Below are 20,630 nucleotides of genomic sequence, written 5' to 3'. Positions count from 1 at the left end.
TATTGTACAAATATAGGGAAACGACATGTTTAGTACGGAAATATGTACGGAGCATAAGTTATTCATATGCTACATACGCACTGTCCCTTTTCATCGCTTAGATGTTACATCATGCCGCTGCAAGGTGTCTGACATCTAACAGACTTCCGTATATTACATATTTATACGTATGTTAAATATGTCAGCTATATGTTTTACACGTTCATCTGCATGTGAGATCCTGACCACCTATATACAATCTTTCGTTCGTACGGAAACTATGTTTATTGAGAACTTTTTCAGTTATAACTTTGCTGTACGTTAAGTGAAAAACTACAGGATTTACACATATAATCTACATTTTTACGTACGCCACCTACGTTTTTTTTCTCAGTGTACTGATCACCTCAAATATTTATACAAGATTAGTTCAGTGTAGTGTACTTTTATACTTGCGTACTTTCATGCCATTTAACTCTATAGAATTTTGATATCATAAAACATTGTTAACTTGAAACTATTAGGCTGTAGAACAGAATTTGTTTTTATTTCGACATACAGAACTATTGCTGGGGAATGAAATGTTACTTAGACGTTATGCACTTCGAAATGTCAATAAGTAATTACACTATATACAAACATTTTCCAGTTTTGAGCTATCATTTACTATTATACGCATCTCCGATGCTTTCTCCCGTTTCACATAATTGAAAACACACATTTGCTACTTTGTGCGCTGGTGTAACGTTTGTTACAGTAGAACATAGGATATAGATACGGATGTATATTTTGTGAATGAGGTTCGGATGCTGATGTGATATTTTGCCGCCGCAGACTCTAAGGATTATTTAATAATATAAGCATATAGCTAATATAATTTTTCTAATGTAATATTTACATTTTCTTTCAGAAATAACTTACGAAGCGCTTCTTGCCAATGACGAATTTGATTTCTATAGTTTTTATACTGACAATTGCATCGGCGGCAACAAAAGAAATAACTTTACCAAGAAGATGGGCAGATATCAGAATGAAATGTGTTTGTAGTGCAATTCAGAACGGTGTGAATAATAATTCACATGTGTTAATCATATCCAGTGAGAATTTCGATAATGATTGGTGTTTAGAGTCACCAAAAACTATTATTACAAAGACAGAAGTCTACCAAAAGAGATATAGCCAAGGTAAAACATTGGAGTCTCTGCTTGTATTATTCACTAACATTAACCACTTCGATGAACTTATTTCCAATATTACCTCAACGAGTTTATTCAATCCATCACTGAAGATTATTACATTTCTTACTGATAATGTCGTAGCAGAACATCAAATTCGGAACACTTTTAACATTTTGTTACAATTTAGATCTCTACATGTTGCCATAGGAGTGTTAACTATAGATAAGGTGATATTATACACGTATTCGCTATATTCGCATTCCAACTGCAGCTCAGTGCATAATATAATTGTAGTTGATAAATGCAGTGAATTCAACGATTGGAAAGGTAGCGATATATTTCCAGACAAAATTAGTAACTTGCAACGTTGTCCTTTACGTGTATCAACATTCCATTTACCACCTTACATAGTCTTTATAGACAAAAATAAGAATATTATGGATGGAACAGAAATAAAGCTTGTTGAAACAATAGCATGGAAACTGAATGCAACTCTTTCTATAAAACCCCCAGCTGATGGAATGAGGTGGGGATTTAGATATTTGAACGGAACATGTACAGGTGTTTTTGGTGATGTAGTTTATGGGAGAGCTGATATAGGATTAGCAGGACTTATCCCTACAGTAGACAAATTTTATCTGTGTGATTTAGTTTCAACGCTTCTACGTGGTAAAATGGTTTGGGCTGTCCCTAAGGCTTTACGTTTACCTGCGTGGAAGAGTATTTACCTTCCATTCCATCACTTAGTTTGGCTTTTTATCTTCATGTTCCAAATCGCTTTCATATTCTTACTTTCGAGTTTAAAAAGCTTAAGTGCAGTAGACAAATTATTTTTACGATATCCGGGACTTAATAGCTTTTCCATAGTTCTCGGAGTATCAATGCCAATGGGACCTCGCACTTTGTTCTTTAGATGGATATTTATCTTGTGGGCCATTTATTCTCTTGTCATAACCACAGGTTATCAGAGTTCATTGGTAAGTTTCATAACAGCTCCTCCATATAAAAAGGATATCAATACAATGAAAGATATTTTACAAGCTGGGTTGAAATTTGGTGGTACAGTTATAACAAGAAAACTATTTCTCGATGAGAGCGATGATACGTCAAAATTCTTATATAAGAACTTCATACAAATTAATTCACCACAGAAAGCATTTAAGAGAATAGCGTATCAGAGGGATTTTAGTATAGTGTTTGAATCACAAACATTAGAGCTTATAATAAAGTCTACATACACTCAGAGAGATGGATCCAGATTAATCCACGCTGTCAAAGAACCTGTTTTAACATATTATACTACGCTGCTATTACAAAAATTATCTTGGTTCAGTAATAAATTGTCGATTATTTTGTTGGAGCTAGTTGAGTCAGGTTTGACATACCAGTGGCACAGTGATAATACCAAAAGATTTTCTTCTATTATAAACACACCCGTACCTCTTACTTTGAAACATATGTCAGGTACATTTGTGTTGCTTGTGCTTGGATTATTGTTAAGTTTAATTGTAAATATTGGAACATACTTCCATTGTAAATGGATATCACAAAAGAAGAAACAATAAAATAAAATGGTTAGCTTAATGTTCTGCGAGTGTTCGCATTAGGCCAAGAAGACGGATGAGAAACACAAACGAGCTTTATTGGTGGAATACGAATGTGAAAGGAAATGGCAAAATCTTGAGGAAACCCACAACGATGTCTACCTTAAGCGATATGACCTCTCTCGTACCAAGAGCATCTCTATCGTCGTGCCCACCCTCAAGTCAACAAAGTTTCTCACCCTCCAATGAATTTATTCTGTAGTAATGGTGTTTGTTTGTTGAACTAATTCCTACTTCTTTATGGAACATTAGCTAAGTGTTGAATAAACTTCGAAAAATAACACTAACATTAAGAATGATTTGTCGGCGTGTCTTTGAACCTGGAGTTAAAGAGTATTAAAGTTTGGCAGTAAACTTTTAAACAGTGAGGGAAAACTTTGAATTTTTCTGAAACTACACAAAAAGTTTTGTGTTCATAAAGTTACGAGTTTTAATTTCCTAGAGAATATTGGCAAGTAATACTAGTGTCGGCTATTTGAGCTCACACACTGGAAACACTTACAACTTTATCTGCTGTGGTAATACCATTTCAGTAACAGGGTTAACCAAGTCTTCGTTGGCCTAGAGCAGGCCTTAGGCAAAAATAACCGCATTCGTTCTTCTAATATCCCTTTCTGTTGTGGCGTTAAGTGCACTTCGCCTCATTTCTTATTTTCATGATAACTTAGATTTCTGTTTATCTGCACATTAACTCTACCATATTTTCTCTGAATGAATTCCCTCACTTGTAATTTTGTATTTATATTCTCTGTTCTATGTCCTATTATATGGATTAGTTATATATTTACTCTTACACCTGTAAATGGTTTAAGTTCCACCTACTATATACTGTAAGTATGTTTAAAATCGTAAAGGTCATAATGATCTTTACACTGATAGGTTAATAAATAAAATTTGACAAGTAAATAAAATAGTCCTTAGCCCACCCACCAACACATCAAATTCCGTAATCTTCTAAGCTTCTTCCTTGAAAGAGGCTGTAGCCGTCTTAGAAGTTGCTAGTCTATGACTAGCATAAATTTTAAAAATAAACTTGGTGTTGACGTAACACGCTAATAGTGATAGACAAAATGGGTTATTTTAACACCACCTATTTTACTGTATAGGATAGATTGTTTACTCGTCCATGGTGCTACTCTACAAACTTTAGTGGAAGTATTAGAATAAGGCTTCATCAATCCCGACTTGTTCATTTCATACTTCAAGCCCTCAAAGAATTCAGATGAATACACCACTGGCGTGATGAGATATAACGTGTCTTGATGCTTCATCTTCCAGGCCACATAACACATCGTCTACATCCACATAGTCTGACGGCATACCACCTTTCCAGGTCAACTGTGGCATAAATAATGTGCATTCTATACGCCAGTGCCAATTTTGGGCTCTTATTGTTGAGGCCTATCCCCGAGCAAAGGCGATCGCAGGTTTCAGAGCCATTGGTGTATGGCTTATTGATCGGCATGTCTTTAGAGACGTGGATTTTGTCGCAGCTTAGAAACACTCTAGAAACTTTTTAAACAAAGGACAGGAAGAACATAATGAAACATCTGCCACAGTCGTGTGCACCAACGAAGTTTAAACGAGCGTTCTTTCAAAGGCGTTCAACGTTAAACTTTCAAGTTTAAACGTGGTTTCAGGACTTTTGTTGCACCATTGAAAGTCGAAGTTCAGTACATCTCGTTTAAGTAAACTTCGGTAAATTTGTAAAATCGACTCTGATTGGTTCTCATGTTTTGTCTCTAATCTTCGTTTAACAAAGTAACAAATGAACAAAGCATACCGTGTGCTGGTCTTTTTGACTTTCGAGATTGTGTGCATGGAATTGTGAGCAGCCTAATTTCAGTGATCGTAATTGTGATGAAAAATATAATGAAATCACGAGCAAGAAATTTTCCCGAACACGAGCAATGTATTGTAATTTCATTAGTGGAAAAATACAAAGACATTATTGAATGTAAATAGACTGACTTGGATCAACGAAGTTTAAACCCCCAAATTCGGCCGTTCAAGCTAAAACCAAGTTTATCTACCATTTGACCGAGACTTAACCTTGAACCTTGTTGGTGCAACAGATTTTCACCGAACTTGGTTATGACCCTCGTTAAACATTTGAACTTCGTTGCTGCACACGGCCATCAGTGATACAATTCATCCAACATACAGTTCGAGAATCACCTTTAAAAAAGAAAGAAAAAAAACTTGTAAAAATATCTCACATACTGCAACAAGAACGGCAGAAGTTTCTAGGTGTCTCATTACAAAAGTGTCTAAAACAAGTATTTTACTATCGCATAAGCCTGGAAGACAACAAGCTACATTCAGGGCCCAAACAAACGAAACTGCTAACGTTTAATGGGGCGTTTACACTTAGTCGATTTGCGTTCGATTCAGTTGAATTGACGTCACTTTCAACTTAATCGACCGTGTAAACGGGAATTCAACTTAATCGCTTGTTGATCGATAGCGACTAATCGACTGGCAATTGAATTGAAAGACGTTCTATTTTCTGTGGTTGAAATAATTGAACACACCCATCGATCTGATTCGGCCTAGTTGCTTCGATTTAGTGGCAAATGCAGCGAGTCGATTTAGTCGTGCGACTAAATCGACCAAGTCGTGCGACTAAATCGACCAAGTGCAAACGCCCCCTAACCCTTACGAACGAAAGCTAGACTGATAGAACAGAAAGGATAGAAGATAGAAAGAACAGAAAGGAGTAACAGATTATTACATACTCGAAAGAAGGCTCTCCTACTCTGATATTCCACGAAGAAGGAGAAGAAAAAAATTAATAAAACGAAAAATATTTATGAGATCTACAGATAAGATATTAAAATTATGTGATCAAAATGTAACTGCAAGTATACAACAACTTGCAAATGATACACAGTAGTGTGATGAAAATGTGGTGGAAAAATTATGAAGTGAAAGGAGTGGGTGTATGAGTTGTGTTATGACCATAGAAATAAAGAACATATTACCTACATTTGTGATGTGTGCAACTACACGTTGGTTAATCAGCCTGCCAATGATTCTTCTTAAAGAATACTCTGGCTACGGCTAAGCAAGATGAAGGAGATGTATATTTTTTATTAGTGACTGTGGATTAACCAGTGTTTATGGTTGTGTTCGTCGTTTTCGTTTCAGGCAGCCATCACTTGTTTCGAATTATGGCTATTAATACACACTTAACAGCATGTAAAAGCTAAGAGTTTTAAGCTGAAAGCTTACTAATGTTAACAATACTCTGTAGTTTTTAATTTGTTCTTTTCATTAATCACAATTCACCACGTGCAGTGTTAATATTTTTCAGAAGAAATACAATTGTGGGAGGAAAGTTATTATTTAATTTTCTTGTTATTGAAACATAGATCTATGTCTTATAACTTTTAATTGTGGTGCGATATGTGTTACTGGTGGTGCGATTTACCAGACCAGTTACCTAAATGGCATCATTTGCACGGGTTTCTTAATTATTCACTGTAATAGAACTTCGTTGGGAACAGGCACATGATGCAACAGTCAATATTTACCACACGCATTCTATTTCTAAGGAAGCTTCACTTCTCTCAAAAGTGATGTGCTTTATGCAACTCTTCTCTAAGTCATGAGCAACAAAACTGTTTTCAGCAATTCTTTATTTAAATACGGGAAACAAGATAAAGAAATTCTTCGTAGAAAATGCTACAGGGTGATTTTTTTTTAAACTCACGGATTTCATTTGGGCCTAGAATTTGTAACTGGAGTCCGATTTTCGTGATTTTATGGCAAAGGTGTGAGATCAAGCAAGGGTGTGAGATTTATGGGATTATGTTTGGCTTGTGTATGGCCCGCTCCCCTCAGTTCTTTGTCACCAGAATGGAAGCGTCACTACTACTACTACTGCTACTACTACTACTACTACTACTACTACTGCTGCTGCTGCTGCTGCTGCCACTGCTGCTGCTACTACTACCACTACTACTACTACTAATACTACTTATATCGAGAACAGAACCCAACCAATCCCTGCGGGGCTTCTAACCCCTTCCTACTACTACGAATGCTACTAACTACCACTACTACTACTACTACTACTACTACCGCTACTACCACCACCACCACTACTACTACTACCGCTACTACTACTACTACTACTACTACTACTACTACCACTTCTTCTACTACTACTACTACTATTACTTCTTATACTAAAGCTTCCTTACAACAAGATGTACATCTTAAATCTTAACATGGGATTCCGATTCATTATGAACTAATATGAATCATTAGAATCACTATGATTCGTTAAAAATCACTGGAGGGAGCGGGCTATACTCAATCCATATGTTTACTGGTTTAAATGCATCCTTGGTAATATCGATCACGCTTCAAGAAAAACAATAAAATTTCGCCAGTGTACCTTACAATTGGATTGATGTTTTGGATTTTTGAAGCGAAATTGCAGAATACAAATTAGGTATTAAGTGACAATACAAAATTAAGTGTTAGTGGTAATACCTATAAATCACATGTTGAATAGCTATAGCCTTTTCTTTGCACAAACGACGAAGAGATTTCTTCGGCGGCCTAAGTAGTCGATAACTGTCATCTTCCACAACAGCTGCCTGCGGGGTCCGATGCTACCCTGTCTCACTCAGAAGTGACCCTGTTTCTTCTAATTTATTCACTAGCGACCACATTATGTTCCTGTCTGGGGCAGAGCGTAAGGCACATTTCTTTCTGAATGCCCTTTGGATAGCAACTAGAGATTCCGTTATCCAAAACTTTGAACAATATACTTAAGTTGTTCTAAAGATTACACTATTCTCACTGCCCTGATCATACTCACACAGTAGCACAAAACAGTACAACACGTTTCCCAATAAAGCGGCAAAGTTTCCTACAGGGTACCAATATACAATACAACTTGGAGTTTGGGATAGTAGAACTTTTGAACGTGAATAGATAAACAAATAATTGTTATATCAAAATGAAGCTTTGTTCATGCATATATTTTTAAACTCGGAAGCAATGATTGAAGTACACTAGAAACCACATAGTGTTGCCAGATGTAACCGAAGGTGCAAATCAATTTTTTTTTCGAAACATGTAAATTGACTCATAACTCATACGTATGGATGTTCTGTTGTTAATTTTTAGATTGTTTAGTTGGAGAAGCTTGCAAACTATGGAGCGGAAAAAAGAACTTTTCATTTACACCGATAACTAATCGGATGAGGCCTCTGTAAGGGGAAACTAAGGAAATCGTAGTTTTCATCAATGAACACTCTGAATTGGCAACATTGCTGAGCTTTCAGTGCATCAAATGTGTGTTAAAAATTTGTCTACATTGCGTAATTCCTGAAAACAACGAAAAAGATACTTTGAAATTGTCATGATAAAATGTTTACTTACATGCACCCGGTAACACTGCAATTATCATGAAACGAGGTTTCAACTCAATAGCGATGCTGGAAGTGCCCCTTGGTTTGATTTAAACACTGGTTCACACGTTTCACCATGTTGGAAGCAACTTTACGAAGAGTAGAAATGTTAATGTTTTCAATGGCACTGCGAATGTTCGTTTCCAGGCCTTGTATAGTTCGAGAATTGTTCTTGTATACCTCTTGCTTTAAGCTGCTCCATAGAAATTAAAAAGCGTTGCCGGGTGCATGTAAGTAAACATTTTATCATGATAATTTCAAAGTTTCTTTTTCGTTGTTTTCAGGAGTTGCGTAATGTAGACAAATTCTTAACACACCTTTCGATGCACTGAAACATCAACAATGTTGCCAATTCAGAGTGTTAATTTATGAAAACTACGATTTCCTTAGTTCCCTCTTACAGAAAACTACGATTTCCTTAGTTCCCCCTCTCAGAGGCCTCATCCGATTAGTTATCGGTGTAAATGAAAAATTCCTTTTTCTACTCCATAGTTTACAAGCTTCTCCAACTAAACAAACTGAAAATTAACGACAGAACATCCATACGTTGCGAAGAATAGATGACTACATTACTGAGGTCATTCGCAAAATCAGTTGTGATATCGATTTGAAGCATCGATATTATGCATTGTATTGAAGCAAACCGCTACGGAATGAGATCGAAAATCGAAAAAGATGGTTTGCAGTGTTGCAAAATAATAAAATAAAAAAAAACTGCTGACTTGTTTCAGAACGGGTAAAATCTTCCATGAAACGTCAGTAAGACAAATCGCTTTCGAGGGAAGTCACGTTAATAAAATATAATATTTCATCGTTACAAGCAATAAGAAGTTAACTGCGCAGATGTATGATGGCGCTTTGGTTAATGGCGATCAACATTAATGACCTGGCCGAGGCTGCAATGTTTCAGTAAGAGAGTATTCACATCTGGCGCGTGGAGTCCCTAGTTCGATTCCAGCCTAGCTCCGGGGGCGCGGTGGCTCAGTGGTAGAGCGTTCACCTCTGGTGCTTGGGGTCCCGGGTTCGATCCCAGCCTCCGCCAAGTGAACCTTGTGGTGGACGAACACCGTGCTCGTGGGTTTTCTCGGGGTTCTCCCGTTTCCTCCCACTTTCTTCATTTCACTCATCTCTCATCATCACCGTCTCCTTTAGCCTAGCCGGCATAACCGTGGGACGTAAAACTTAAAGATTTCATTTTTTTCCAGCCTAGCTCCAGCCAAGTGAGCTTTATAGTGGACTTTCGTAATCTCATCATTATCAACCATTTCATCACTATCATCCTTGGTCTCAGTGCATAAACTTGTGACGCTAAACTGAAAAAATAATGGTCTGAAAATTACAGTTCAAGCTGAAAAACATTTCCAACCACTATTTCTTTATTGTTATGCATATTTTGTGTATTATGATCATTATTATTCTATACTACTACTACTACTACTACTACTACTATTACTACTACTCAAGGGCGCCCATTAAGGGGGGCAAGGTAGGGCGCTCGCCCCTCCTAGAGGAAATTGTACTTCGGAATATCGAAAACCCAATAGAATTTTTACAATAGTTACAGCTTTGAAATGTCGCTTATACTTGCCCCCCTTGGAAACCACAACATGAGCGGTCTTGCTAATACTACTACTACTACTACTACTACTACTACTACTACTACTACTACTACTACTACTACTACTAATAATAATAATAATAATAATAATAATAATAATAATAATAATAATAATAATAATAATAATAATAATAATAATAATAATAATAATGACATGTCAGTAGTGCCCAAGCCATCAAACCAATATACGTCACTGATAAAATTTCTACTTTGTTCAATTACTGTAGCTACATTTCACAGGTAATCTGATGAAGAAGAGATTAATACAGGATTATCGTAATCTGACTTAAAATATACTCCAAGATATTACAAATATGTTTATTCCGTTGATCAAGGCACAAAATCTTTCAGCATTTGCGTATCATGAATCAAGCAACACTAAAGATGTTAAACACAGTTATATTCTAACTCACTTGTCAACTTACAACCCAGCCTATGCTCGTATATATTTAACAACTATATTATCGACTAGCGATTAATAAGTAAGTTTATTAACAATCGAGAAGGCACCTACAGCACAATAATAAATAAGCCCACTTCGTATTGTTTCACGCAACTGTAGTTGACAATTTGCTTTCAAAAGTCTTTTGTGTTACCTTGCTCGGCTCCACCGACTAAGAGCAGAATGCATGATTGATTATGCCTACGGTTTAATGGAGTCGTCGGCTATTTATAATCGTCACGTCATGTCACTGACTAAGAGCCAACTCCTTAGAAAGCACTTGGAAGCCAAACATTGACATTCACTTAACATTAGTCGGGAAAGAGTTCGTGGCATTAACAGCAACATCGAAAGTGTTTTCCTGAAATCACTAAAAAGTAATACATAAGTTAAATACAGTACACTTTCTGTTAACCGATCATCAAAGGAGCAGGCCCTGGCTGGATAATGAAATAGTCAATTAAAACTAAATTTGTGGCTTGCTGTGGCTTAAGAAAATCACACTCACTAAGTTCTAAAATAAACTGACTCCAGAGGCCACCTGGAACTCGAACGACCCGGCCCAGGGTCAACTCAGGTGACCGAGATACAAGTTCGGAAACAGGGAAAAATTCTAACTTCAAATATCATGGATGGGTCCCTTATATAGTTCCTTGTATAAATTCCTGTCGACGAATTCTTACTCTTATTAAGACATAATAGCGATAGATTTCCACAGTTCCAGAACAAAATTTTGAAGTTCCTGCCGAAATAAGTTGTTGATGTCAATCTAATTTAATAATTGTCCGAAGGATCATTATTAGGTGGTTGATTCGAAATAAATTTGTAGGTGCCTCACGGCACCAAGACAAAGGCACACATTAATATCAAGGAGCAGTTTACAGAGAGAGAGAGTGACATACAGAAATTTATAGTAGGTAGCAGTTTTCTTATTTAATGAAAACTGCAATCTTCTTGTCTCATAACTTCAAAAAATATCAAAACAAAAACTACATAGTCATTTAACTTCAATAATAATTCACTTGTAGCGCAAATAGAGTTCAAACCAGTCTGAGAGACTTGGAGCTTGCCTGCTTTGAGTAATTATATCACATATCCTAGGAGGAAGCAAAGAATAATGCGAGGCGAATATCAAAATCCATGAATAAAAATAACAAACTATAAGTAACTATGTGGAACATTTTAGCGTTTCTAAATTAGTGGCAGTTGTCTACATGGCTAGCTCCGAGTGAGGTAATCAAATCTTTCTTATACGTCACTGAACTATATGACCTCATGAGTAGGAACACTAATATTGAATGGAACAGATAAATAAGATTTAAAGTTATCCATAACACAAAACACAATCTGCTCGAATGAGAACAATGTATATCATTGTCATTTAAAATTAACAAAAGGAATGATTCCAGTCAAATTTTCTTTAAAACCACTAATACTGATTCAATTATCGATACAACGTGTGCATAATAACAACGTAAACATAGAACTAGATAATACTGTCTTGTTCTTTGTTATGCGGGTGTACTTGTAACAAACATTGCAGTGCAGTGCTCCATCTACAATCCTTTAAAAAACCAAGTCTACAGCGCCCTCTGCTTAATTTTTTAATCTGCTAGAGAACAGAAAAGATGTGAATACAATGTGTGTACACAGTTGGGCGCTTCAGCAAATGAAATCTGTGCCTTATTGCCGCCAAAACTGCACAGCGCTTTTAAAAAATAAAGTGCAAGTGCAACATTAGATTAGTGCTTTATTTTAAAATTATAAACTAAGCCTATCAAGTGATTTTTGTAAACAAAGACCGATTTCTCGATAACTGAGTTTTTGAATATATTTTTCTTGGGCTGGCGCCCTAGGTACGTGCCTACTGTGCCTGTGCGTTAATTCGCCACTGGTAATATTGATTGTGCAACCATAACCACCTTCTTATATCGCTAATAAATCTACTATTAACAGTAACTGCAACTTAAATGCCTAATCAAAGCTTCCCTCCTTTTCCTATTTTAAGGCATGTAGTAAATAGTTATAAACTATGTAAAATATATTTCAAATATTAAATTGTATTTATAGATAATTGTCGTATCTAATTTATAGTTAACATGTGTGGTACAAAATAGTAAACATTCGTAACAAATAAATTAGACAAATTAAGATTGTTAAGATTGCGATTCAATTTCATATTAAGCAACATACATTCTCTATATGATTGTTCGAATTGTTTTACCAAACAAGAACGTAAATTATCAGTTACTTGATGTGCTCAAATCCATGATTTCCCATCTTCATCGCGTGCTCTCATGCTGATACTCAACTCAATTATATTTTCCCATCCTGATAGTGCAAGCGTTTCTAATAGCATCTTCCTCATATGCAAATGGATGGCGAACAACAGTGATGAAATTTGAAAACTGAGAGTTCATGAGAGCTTCTTTTTAGGGCACTACAACAAAGAACTTTATATTAAAAAAAAAAAACAACTTTATATTGAAAAACAAGTTCCGCTAGTGGGGTTTGAACTGCCGCCTTAACCTACTACAATTTCAATTTCCTTGCTTGACCCATTTGACCACACAGGAAAGATGTGAAAATATGCGTTCTAATATTCTTAATGCAAATGATGCAGGCTTAGGTTAGCACTTCGATTGATTATGCATAGTGAGACTCTGCATATACATATATATATATATATATATATATATATATATATATATATATATATATATATATATATATATATATATATATATATATTAGTTCTCATTTAAAACACGTAATTTTCTCTTCGGTAAACTTTACATCTTTGTGATTGTTTCTAATGTCTGTGCTCAGCGACTGTCCTTTTTCGTCTAATTTTACAATACATTTCCTTTCAGCAATAGTTTGCACGACTAAGTTTTCATATCGATTAATGCACTTTGCTGATCAATTTCTTCTTTTGGTTATAAGTTTCTTACCAACAATACATGGTTGTTATGGGGAAACTTGTGGTAAACGCCGCAGTTTCATCAGAGTCATAATGTGAACAAACGAAATGAAATAACATTAGTCATTTACCAGTATCCCTAGTTAATCATTTCGTATAATCACACATTGGTCACTGTTAGTAAGACAATGAGAAAACGAGACAACGTGGGCTTACCAGTTAATATTTGTCACCTAACAAGTCATTTGGTAGGTATAGAGTATTCAATACATTAAATGTATAGTACAGTTGCGAACATTCTTTTGGGATGTCTGTCTGTTCCTTTTCTATTTTTCCTTCATTCTCCCTCTCTTTCTCTCATGGACAATCAGTTTTCTCCAACTTTTATTTTTGTTTATTCTTCACTGTGTTCTCACCTCTCTCGTTTTCTTCTTCTTTGTCTTCCTCGATTTATATCGTTAGAGAAAAAGTGGGACAGGCAAGATGACGAGTAATTACAATGCACCACCAACATTTTGAATAACAGCTCATTAAATTTCCCTTTTCTATGCATGCTTATAGCCATGGGCGGCGATTAGGGGGGCAAAGGGGGACAGTTGCCCCCCCCACTTTTTTGAAATGGCCTATTAATGTATATAGTTTCAACGAGGGAAATTTGTATATTAACATTGATATACCAATATTCAGATTATGTTTTGCTCCCCCACTTTTAACATCCAATCGCCGCCACTGCTTATAGCTAATTTCTTTGTTTCTGTTTATTAACAATTATGCATAGGATATATAGCAGTCTATTATGAACATGTAAGACGTCGTTTTCTCCAGATTTCATTCGATAGTTCATGAGTTCGATGCAGGAGCAGGTTATCAATGTCAGAATAGCTACATCAATAGAGAGTGTGTTGTCTACAGAAGGTTGTTTGCTTTATACACGACTATTTTTGACGGGTACTCACCTTAAGATATGCCGCACCACCACAATCAATTATGTTCTATTGGTCCCCCATCATTGTGGACTATCACACGGCATCCTTTACCGCAAGCTCCGGCACAGGACTGGTGTGAGTATTATGTCACACTTTTTCCTGTAAGCTTTCAGAGTGCGTGGGTGACGATGTTGAAGACGTCATTTCAACACTCAAAATACGGAAAAACCTATTGGATTGGCGTCTGTGCTTTTCACAGGAATGTCTTCAAACAGAATGATACAAATTTCTTGATAAAAACGTAGTGATGTTCTGGCTGATGACTCGAAGCCTTGTCCATATGGATGATCACTCGGTACGCGTCCATTCCGTACAATTGTGGGATATCTCTCCGATAGATAGGTGTCAGAATGGATTTTTGGAAGTATCTTGCATTCACCTTCATGTTTTTGTCCACCTGGCATATCATCAACTTACCCTCATATCCGAATCCAGTAACAACCATAAAGCCACAAGAGAAACTTCCCTGCACTGACGAACAAAGTTGCTGCGACCCTTGCCGTCAATGTCACGGTATGTGATCGCCAGAATGTGACCACCACCAGTGAGATGGACATATGATTCATTCATTGTGACACATTTCTTCCATTTGGAGCCTGCAAAGTACTTTTCATACAGTTTTCTGCAGTTCGTCTTACGTTCAGCAATGTGACACGGTAGCGGGTGGTGTAAGCGGGCCTTCTGCACACACTTCAACCTAAGGCACTTCCGAATTGTTTTGGTCACAGTTGACGGTGCGAGGTGAAACCTGTGACACATCACCTTGCGTCGGAGGATTTTCTTGGCACGCCAATCGACTTATCCCCCTTAGCACTACGGTGTCACTTTGCTTGCAGCCTTTCTCCTGGTATTTTTGTGGGTGAATGTTTCGCAAGGGGAGCGTGTTATATGTATTTCTAACGATTCAAAATAGCTTTCGCAGTAGTCATCCCGAGTGTTAATAAATTCTTCGGACACTGTTTCACAATGCGTACGAACGAAAACTTAGCATTGAAAAGGGCTATTAGGTACAGTACGTAACTACACTTGTTCGTACAGTGTAAATATACTGGGGAAATTGCTCTGTAACAGCTAAAAGGTGAACTTTATGTACTAGCTTTGTTTTAGTTTCTTGTAAGGAAACATCACAAGCACCAATATATGAAAACCGCGAACCAAATGTAACATGCAAACCCTAAAAATAGTGAAAAAACAAAAAGCTACTTTCTTTGTATATCAAATAAGCTTTCAGAAGCGTGACACGTTTTCTTTGTGTCTCTGAACTTGCTACCTAGTCGCCCTCTAGAGGCACAGGTGCATTAAGAAAGGCGCACGGTAGTTTAGGCTGTGAATCTGCTTTGAAGAAAATGGGGAGGGGGGGGGCGAAAGGAGTTAAGTAGTGATTTGAATAAAGTAATTGTAAACCTTGCCTTAAAAGGTAAGTCACTTAGAAACATAGGAAAAATTGTGAACAAATCCCATTGAAGCTTTCAGTACATTGTGAACAAATTTAAATACAACGCTCAACCAGAAATTTACCGCGCGGGGCGCCAGAAAAGAAACTAAATGAGAGAGATGAACGAATGTTTATGAATGAAATCAAAAGAAATCCTAAAATTTGTGTACCAGCAGTAGAAAGTGTGTGTGGAAACGTAGTGTCCAACCAGATAATAAGTAGAGAGCTGTAGAGAAACGGCTACCACGATTAAAGAGTAAGGAAAAGGCATATGTTAGCAAGAAAATCGTGCTTTTAGACGTGAGTTTGCTAAGACGGATGTTTCACATGCAAAGGGATGTGAATGGAAAATTGATTGATTCGACGGTATGAAGTTTGGAGTCCCTTTGAGAACCGAGTCGTGGGCCCAAGGTCCTCGATCTTGAGGGTCGAGGGGGTTTCCCTATCAAGTTTCTTGGACCTTTAGGGTACATATCGCTGTATTAAGAAAACGAAACACATATTTGAATGTCCCTTCCTCTTCAAAGTTATTCAGAAATCTGCACCTCTGCACTTGATTCAGGATTCGGTTCGAGGTGGGAGCGGAGCATTACATATCTTACGGCAAATACTTGATGCAAGTGGACATGTTTGTTCTATGGTAAGAACCTGTGTTCGATTTCTGGTGAGGAAGTCTTGAAATTTGAATACATTACGATGATTTGGATTTCAGCTTAAACTAAAAGTTTAGGTCTCAATGCTCACGAAAGTCTAATGTAACCAATTAGCGTACCCTAGAAGTTAATTCCTGATGACAAAACTAGACCTTACAGGCTATGACTAGCAAAATTGTTCATCACATTCATAAGGGATATGGCTGACAAAAGGTTCATCATATGAGATGAAGATTTCGTGATTATAAGAAGAAAAAATTTGTTTTCATAACAGTGTAAACGTATCGCTACAAAGTGAAATCAGATTATGGCTGATCAACTGGGTTCATCACATAAACTATTAGAGAACTAGATTTTACCATAGCAGTGAAAAGTTTGTCCTGAACAGTTGTACAAGACAATTTAAATCTTAAATAAAATGTTGTTCATTACAAAAGAAAATCAGTAAAATGCTACGGTTTGCCAACTGGCTACGGTTTTACAAATGGTTCGTGAATTTGTTTTTATGAGATTAACCTTGAGATCTCGTGATTTAAGAAAAAGAAGTTCATTTTAAGCACCATAAATGTTTCGTTACAAAATGGATGTCCGGCAATAGGTAGGTTCAACGCATAAATTATGAGAGAAATAGATTGTAAGTGGTGAAAACTCGGTCCTGAACATTTCTTCAAGACAAACTTTAAATAACAATATATTGTTTATTCCCAATTAAAATTAGTAAAATGGTAAAATGTTATAGTTAGCCTTCATGAAATGGACTGTCAAATGACTTATAAGGATTACGAACAAACAAATCAATCTACGAGATTGATCTTGAGGTCTGGTGATATAAAGTAATAAGAATTTTAGGAAAACTAAAAAATGGATCAAATGATTGTGATATTGGCCAATAATTCATTTTTGGATCAGAGCCACAAAATTTTTGAACTGCGCCTAAATGGGTTTTCGTATTTTCTACGGAATAAGCACATCATACTGAGTTAAGTGATAGTTAGGGTTTGGCTACACTATATGTAGTTCTCCAGATATAAGGCCTACAAGAAAAGTTTTGATTGAAATATATTGGATCCGTTGATCCAAAAAGAAAAAGCAAATTAAATCAGGCTATTGCGAAACAAATGGTTCATCACATAAATAGAACTAGAATTTACAAACTTTATATTGAATACGAAGACATGAAAACATTGATATACCCTCTTAAATTTCGATACGGATACATTGAATCATACCCTTAAATTTAGGGATTGTCAAAAGGAAATGTTAGAAAATGTTCTCTAAAACTTAGGTAATTTTGGATGGGTCACGTCGATCATTTGCATGGGTAAAATATTGCCAGAATTTAAAATTTTATGGACTTTGACATAATCTCAAATGAGAGACTTTATTATAGCATATATGTTCAAATTGAGCTTGAAACCTAATAGGAAATTATTGTAACATTGTAAGATTTATTGCAACATAGTCTACAAATTCACACTTTGAGCCCTAGGATTCATTGTCATGACTCGAAAGTCTAAAGATCATATATGCAGTCAAACAGTTGAAAACCGTTTATGTTAATCGAAAACTGGAAATCGAGTAAAGTTTGACAGTTAATTGTAAAACGTTTCTCTTTTCATAATGTTTCTGCTTGTCAATGTTCGTTTTGCTAATAAATGTAGTTGGAAAATTGAAAAAAAATGAAATCTTTGAGTTTTACGTCCGACACTTATGCCGGCTAGACTGAAGGAGATGGTGATGATGAGAAATGAATGAAATGGTGAAATGAATAAAGTGGGAGAAAACGGGAGAACCCCGAGAAACCCCCCCACACACGGTGTTTGTCCACTACAAAGTTCACGTGGTGTGAGCTGGGATCGAACCAGCGACCACACGCACAAGAGGTGAACGTTCTACCATTGATCCACCGCAGCCCCATAGACGTAGTTGAATTTTTTAAACTGAAAGTTTTTATGGTTCCTAATAGGTAATTATTAAATCCGATTGATATGTAACACTGCGTTAATTAAAAGCAGTAGTGCCGTAAAGTAGAGGAGAAATATAGAAGCATCATATCAGTATGTTTTGGAAAGACGAACAACATGCGTGGATCAAGATTTCATTGCCACGTGTTCGCAGTATACAACAATGTTTTCAGAGACATCATGACGACTTTTTCGCTAAACTAAGGAAATATCTCGTGAGAGAACAGATAGAAGCCATCATTTGTGGCATATGGTGGTCCCTGCGGGATGGTCGTGGGCGTGGGATGGTCAACTAAGATGGGCGTGGTGAAGGTGCAAGTCTTCCACATGTGTGATAGAAGGTGATAGAGATAGGAGGCGGTTACATTCAAGGAACGTAACAGGTGTTCTGTGCATAAGACCTGGTACAAACCATGACAATGTTGTTATTACTTTTTATCCAGCCCTTGCACATACTTTTCACGTTGATATACGAGGAAGATCAAAAACTAAGATTACAAGACCGATATTTCTTGAGTTTCGTATCTTATAGAGGAATGAGGAGAAATTGTGTGGGGTAATTTTAATATATAGAGTTGGCAACTGTGCAGAGTTTCAGTCACCCACCACTTACGGCACTAGGTGTAGGTAAACACAAATGGCAACTCGTTTGAAAAACTGGTCTTGCGAAGAAGTCCGCACAGTAAATTCGATTTCTATAGGTGAAACATGTAACTGCAATTCACAGATAGTTGGTAGATGTTTACGAAGAGACTGTAACGTATCGTCAGCATGTCGCAGAATGGTGTCGAAAGTTTGCAGCTTGTAGAAAGAACGTCATCACGTTGTTGAAGTAGTTTCGCTGGATACCATCGACCACCCTCTCTATAGGACTCCAAGTGACTTTCCGCACTGGAAGGAGCAGCGTTGCCAACCTCGGAGAACAAAATTATCGATTTTCGTCCTTAAAATTATCGTATATTACAAAAAATTATCGTATATTCGTTATAGGCGTGATAATTGTAGAAACAAGTATAATACTATTAATAATAGCAATAATATATAATAAACTTATCTACTAATCTTCAGTTTCGAACTCCAAATCGGTGTTACCATCCTTATAATCTTTTTTATCCTTATTTGTACCTCCATATATTTGTTGGATTTATTCATCGATCCGATCATTAATCCACTGGGTTCAAACTCGACGCAGTTTTGTACACATTAGGCAGCGAGCATTAAATCACTAACTGTACTTGACTGCAGTTTGTTTCTTAATGGTGTTTTTATTAAGTTCATTTTTGAAAATGCACGCTCACAATCAGCACTAGTATGTGGCAAAGCTAACATGTCCAATACAACCCTTCCCAATTCTAAAAATTCGTGATTTCCATGGGAATCTTTAACATTTTTGATGAAAGCCCAAAATTTGTCTACTTCCTTAGAACGCAGATCTTCCGGAAACACCGCGTAAGATAGTGCTCTCCACTGATCGTATATTAATTGTACAGCATTATTATTTTTCGGGGTAGCTCTCTGTACCGCTCTCAAGAGTCGAACATGGTGGCCTTGTTTCAGTTTTTGATAATGTTACTTGAGGTGTTAGCCAATGTAAACTTTGCAAAACAGTATTACCAAAATCATATCGTTTTTTTTTTTTAATTTCACAGCAACAAACTTTAAGAAACTGCTGCACCCCATAGTAGAAATTTGTTATTTTGGATTTTTCTGCAGTATTTTCATTTTGACTCATGAAATCCAAAACACCCACACCTAGGTAGCCTACATTTGAGTGTACGGCAGAAACTGACTCGAGTTCGTAGGGTCTATAAGCGCAAGGTCATAATTAGAAAACATGTAGCAGAGCAGTATTTCTTTGTATGTTCTGCACACTTTTTCATGCAAGGCGTAAATCACCAACCTTTTTGCTTTGAAAGTACTGATTCAGATGCACAAATTTTGGCAAAATCCATTCAAGAAATATGAAGTACAAACGTACAAAATTATCATTAAAAGAGTTAGCTAACTGCTCAGCGGCATACAGTCTTTCTTCTTCCCACTTTGAGGTAAATAATAACCTCAATGCATTCCACTGTTCTAACAATCGTTTAACAACACTTAACAATGTCTGTGACGGTCGTAATATTTTGTTCGGTTCGATGTCACAGAACTCTTGGAACTCAACAAACTGCGCAATTCTTTTCGAACTATGTTTGAAGAACATATGAGTGTCCCTTGCTAAATCTTCGCAGATTCTTGGCAATTGTTTACACGCCTCGCTTGCACACAGATGCAACGAATGACATATACATGTTTATACAAAAATGCCAGGGAAGTCATTATGTAGCCTACTTGAAACAGAAATATCTTTTTCCATCATTGTGTTGCATCCATCGGATGCGAAACCTATTGCATTTTCAAGTGGGATATTACTATTTAC

General features: G+C 36.5%; 1 protein-coding gene across 1 annotated transcript; it reads left to right on the top strand.

Annotated features, from left to right (window-relative positions):
* The first annotated feature begins 1,009 nt into the window (after positions 1-1,009).
* LOC145665461 (ionotropic receptor 21a-like) lies at positions 1,010-2,722 on the top strand. The gene has a single exon (XM_081732770.1). It carries the CDS (start codon positions 1,010-1,012, stop codon positions 2,720-2,722), a length of 1,713 nt encoding a protein of 570 aa, XP_081588896.1.
* Positions 2,723-20,630: the final 17,908 nt, after the last annotated feature.

Source organism: Thermobia domestica, chromosome 11 (assembly GCF_964235325.1).
Source record: "Thermobia domestica chromosome 11, izTheDome1.hap1.1, whole genome shotgun sequence".
In the NCBI taxonomy this organism is placed as follows: Eukaryota; Metazoa; Arthropoda; class Insecta; order Zygentoma; family Lepismatidae; genus Thermobia; species Thermobia domestica.
Note: the sequence above shows the minus strand (reverse complement) of the source record. Positions and strands in the feature narration are given on the sequence as shown.